Raw genomic sequence first — 4838 nt, 5'->3', positions numbered from 1 at the left:
CCCCCCCCCAAGCCTCAAAGAACCATGTGAGGTTTTGAAAACAGGGATTTCCAGAGTAGATGTGGAGGGCCCAGGAGGCCACCCAGGACAGGTAGGGAACAGGGTGAACATCACAGGCAGTGGTGGGGATGAGCCACCTGGGGGGTCTAGGAGCCTTGAAAAACATTGGACCGAACAGCTAGCCATAGTGCGGTGGAGGGGGCCTCAGGGCCAACTCCAGGCACCTGTGAAAATAGCAAATGCTCCAGCCAGAGACGCTGCACATCCTGCCCTGCTCCCAGAGGCTCCCCACCGAGGCAAGGATCACCAGGCCAGGGTGATGTGTCTCCCACGGTGTCAGTGTCCCCAGGGCCCTGCAGGAATTTCTCATGGGCAACCAGTTCCAGGCTGTAGAAAAGAGAGAGAGGCTGAAGGAGAGAGAGAAGGGAAGAAAAGAGCAAGGGAGGAAAAGGAGGGATGGAGAAAGAGAGAGAGACGAGGGGAGAAGGAGGGAGGGAGGGGAGGGAGGGAAGGAGAGAGAGAGAGAGAGAGAGAGAGAGAGAGAGAGAGAGAGAGAGAGAGAGAAAGGCACAAGGCTAAATCAATCACAGTTCAACAGCTCCCCATGGCTGACCCCTGATACCGACCCTGATGGACCCCCTGCTCATTTTACTTCTGCTCCTCACCTTTGGCCCCTGCAGCCTAAACAAATTAGTCCAGATCATAAAAGAAAGACTTGGGGTTATTCAACTTATGGCGATAAAAAGTCACTACCAATCCCTCTATAACGAAGCCATTTGAACTTCAGGAAGGCTCATGTTTGGGCCTTCTAGTTACCAGAGAAAATGGGGAATGAGAGGCCAAGCCTACTCCATCTTAGAATCAGCATCCATCTTAAAAGAAAAACAAAATAGCCTGAGAACTTGGCTTGCAGTTGAACCCAAGCTGCACCCAAGTACCAGGAAGGACCCCACGGCTTGTCCTTGGCCAGAGTTACTTCCAAGCTACTTCCTAGCAACAGTTAAAGATTAGCCTGATTGTTTCAGATGTACCTTCAGATCGTTCATGATTATATACAGTCTTGCTTCAGAGCACCAACTTGTTGGCGTACAATAGTTAGATGCTTGCCAGGCTGGAACACCACCACCACCACCACCACCACCACCACCACCACCACACACACTAATTTCTGTTTCCTAAAACCTTGTCCTGATGAGAGTTCAGGGCTGCTTCTGCAAACCATCTTGTGAGTCAGCTGTGAGTACGCCCAAACTCAAGTTTGTGATAAAGAGACCCTAATGTGATTGCATTGGAAATGGCTCCTTGGTGATCTTCTGGGGTCACAAAGGCTTTCTGGAATAACAGTTGTTGAGGATTCATCTGGTGCTGTGCATTCAAATGTTAAATTCTGAACTCCAAGATCCGGTTGCCCCCAACTGAAAGCTATTGGTTAATTACTGGGGAGAATACAGGTAGGTGGGGTTTTAGCTACTGTCTGGGGGAATTACAGGGAGGGACTAGGAGGAGAAAGAAAAGGAAGAAGGGAGAGGAAGAGGGAGAAGGAGAAAGAAGACAGAGACAACAGGAGTTCTCCATTAGATGTGATGGACCAGGAGCGTGTGCCTGAGTGAAATGTCCCCCCCACCCCCCAGGATGGATCAATGGAACAGAAATAACCCAGGACTCAAACAGCAAGAACCTGGGGGAGGCACAGCAGGGGAATTAACAGTCTAGTGTATAGAAAAATAGATTAGGGGTAATTAGCCCAGTAATTATGGTAAAGCTGATTTTAAAAATCCATAGGAGGGCTGGAGAGATGGCTCAGAGGGTAAGAGCACTGCTGCTCTTCCAGAGGTTCAATTCCCAGCAACCACATGGTGGCTCACAACCATCTGTAATGAGATCTGATGCCCTCTTCTGTTGTGTCTGAAGATAGTGACAGTGTATTCATATATATTAAATAAATAAATAAATAAATAAATAAATAAATAAATAAATCCATAGGACTCTGCTTTAATTACTGGGAGACTGGACAGGTCATATTAATATATTAAGTAACATCTTAAAACCACTTACAATGGTTATCAGGATAGGAAGGTAAAATGATGTTCTACCTTACATAAGAGACAACTCGGTTTAAGTTAGAGCTTAGAAGAGAGGAGTGTGGCAAGCCGGAGGATGGTACATTGCTGATGAGCAAGCAGGACAAGGGAGAAGTGGAGCTGATGTCACTCCTACAGACATCAAAGAGTCACATGAATTAATAAGGGAAAGTACTCACAAAAGTGACTGGCAAACAGTAAATGCTAAGAAAAAGTCCATGCGGGCTGGTGAGATGACTCAGTGGTTAAGAGCACTGACTGCTCTTCTAGAGGTCATGAGTTCAAATCCCAGCAACCACATGGTGGCTCACAACCATCTGCAATGAGATCTGATGCCCTCATATGGGTGTCTGAAGATAGCTACAGTGTACTTACATATAAATAAATAAATAAATCTTTGGGGGCTGGAGAGATGGCTCAGTGGTTAAGAGCACTGACTGCACTTCCAGAGGTCCTGAGTTCAAATCCCAGCAACCACATGGTGGCTCACAACCATCTGTAATGAGATCTGATGCCCTCTTCTGGTGTGTCTGAAGACAGCTACAGTGTATTCATATATAATAAATAAATCTTAAAAAAAAAAAAAAGACCCTTTAAAGAAAAAGTCCATGCTACTTCTGCACTATATTAGTGAAAACCAGTGGGGCTCAGTATAAAATGTGAACTTCAACAGCAGGAAGCATGCATGCTGGTCTTTATAAATAAATTATTCACTAGAAAAACATACTGCTGGGACGAAGGGTATGGCTGAGTTGGGAGAGTGCTTACTGAGCATGCTCTGTCCCCAGTACAGTGTAAATCAGGCATGGTATTGCAGTCTGTCATCTCAGCAGGAGGCAGGAGGATCAAAAATTCAAGGTCTCCGGGCAGTGGTAGTGCATGCCTTTAATTTCAGCACTTGGGAGGCAAAGGGAGGTGGATTTCTGAGTTCAAGGCCAGCCTGGTCTACAGAGTGAGTGCCAGGACAGCCAGGGCTACACAGAGAAACCCTGTCACGAACCCCCCCCCAAAAAAAAAAAGAGAGAGAGAGAGAGAGAGCCTCATGTAACCCAGACTGGCTTTGAACTTGCTATGTAACCAAAGATGACCTTGAGTTTTTTTGTTTGTTTGTTTGTTTTGTTTTGTTTTTTTCGAGACAGGGTTTCTCTGTGTAGTCCTGGCTGTCCTGGAACTCACTCTTTAGACCAGGCTGGCCTCGAACTCAGAAATCCACCTGCCACTGCCTCCCAAGTGGAGGCTCTCTCTCAAAAAAGAAAAGATAAATATATTGCCTCCTTTTGAAAACAGCATGCAGTCACGAAATAACACTATATTCCTCTTAAAAGGAGGTATGACAGGGCTGGGCACACAGTGCAGTGGAAGACTGAGTGTCTAGCATCTCCAAGTCCCTAGGATAAATCCTCACTCCTGAAAACAAAATGCATGTATTAAAGAAAGGAAGAGTAAAAGAAAGGGTGGCCAGATGCAGAAGATGCTCCTAGAACATGGTCTGCTTTAGGCATGGGGAGTCGGCTCAGAAGATAAAGCACGTCTCTCTGGGTGTGAGGGAAAGAGCCATGAAAGAGCCAGACAGGTGTGATGACCACTTGGAACTTTAGTACTTGTGAGGCACACAGGATCCCAAAACAAGCGAGACTAGTGAGAAGGGGTGAGCTCTGAGTTCAGTAAGAGGCTCTGCTTCAATAAATAAAGCGGCATGCAATCAAGGAAGACACCAATATCACCTCCAAATCCAGGCAGCACATCCATGTGTTTGCATGTGCATCCACATGCACGGGAACATGAGCACATACATGCACACCACACACAAAGACACAACATTTTCCCCCTGTGCTTTTGCTCTCAACATAAAAAGAGTAGAGTAACAACTGTTTCAAGGCCCTTTTATGCCAGTACTCAGTAGGCTGAGACAGTGTGTGTGTGTGTGTATAGTGAGAGGGATGGGGAGGGATGGAAAGAGAGAAAGAATTATATGAATTAAACATCAGTGGTGGTTGTCCTTCAATTAGAGGATGAAGGGGTGGGGTGGTAAAAGAGCTTAGCCTTGCCTTCTTTAAAAAGAGTGAAGACTCCTTGCTTATCCGAGTTGAGATCGAGGGGTAAGTGCGAGCAGTCTGTGAATGCGATGGCCTCCTTGGTCTCTGTGTTTACATGATACATTGCAATGGGTACCTCGATAATCTGGCCGATTTCCACATCAGCTTGAAATGGTAACAGTTCCATTTTGTTCAGCTTCATGACATATACCTTAAGGAAAAGCAATTAACCTTTAGGAAAGTCTTAGAAAGGATGTTAAGACACATGCATAATCACGTGCTGTGTGTCTATACATATGTAATATACATATAAGTATGAACATTTTGGTATGGGGCACATGCCTGAGTCAAGCCCTTAGAAAGCAGAGCCAATACAATAGAGTCAAGTTCATCCTTGGCTACACAGTGAGATCCTGTCTCAGCAACAGATGTACATGTATCGTTAGTTCCATGCTTTACTTTAGTTCCCCTAGTCTTTCTTTTCTTTTTTGGTGGGGTGATGGCGATGCTGTAAGTTGAATGTAGATCCTCATGCATGCTAGGAAAGCTCACTACGACCAAGCTAGCCTTCAGTTATACACACACACATATACACGCATATATATGTATGTACATACATATATACACACACATACATATATATGTACACACACACACACACACACACACACACACACACACACACACACACACATATATATATATATATATATATATATAT

The 4838-nt window shown here is 45.2% G+C and overlaps 1 protein-coding gene across 1 annotated transcript in view; it reads right to left on the bottom strand.

Moving 5' to 3' along the window:
* Positions 1-4838, bottom strand: part of Nup210l (nucleoporin 210 like) — a 115929-nt gene that overhangs the window by 68776 nt on the left and 42315 nt on the right. The window contains exon 13 of the mRNA XM_028753084.1: positions 4130-4328. Coding sequence (XP_028608917.1) covers positions 4130-4328 — 199 coding nt within the window. The remainder of the gene's footprint in view (positions 1-4129; positions 4329-4838) is intronic.

Source organism: Grammomys surdaster, unplaced genomic scaffold (assembly GCF_004785775.1).
Source record: "Grammomys surdaster isolate TR1022 unplaced genomic scaffold, NIH_TR_1.0 125946, whole genome shotgun sequence".
Lineage (NCBI taxonomy): Eukaryota > Metazoa > Chordata > Mammalia > Rodentia > Muridae > Grammomys > Grammomys surdaster.
This window is presented reverse-complemented; position numbering and strand designations above follow the sequence as displayed.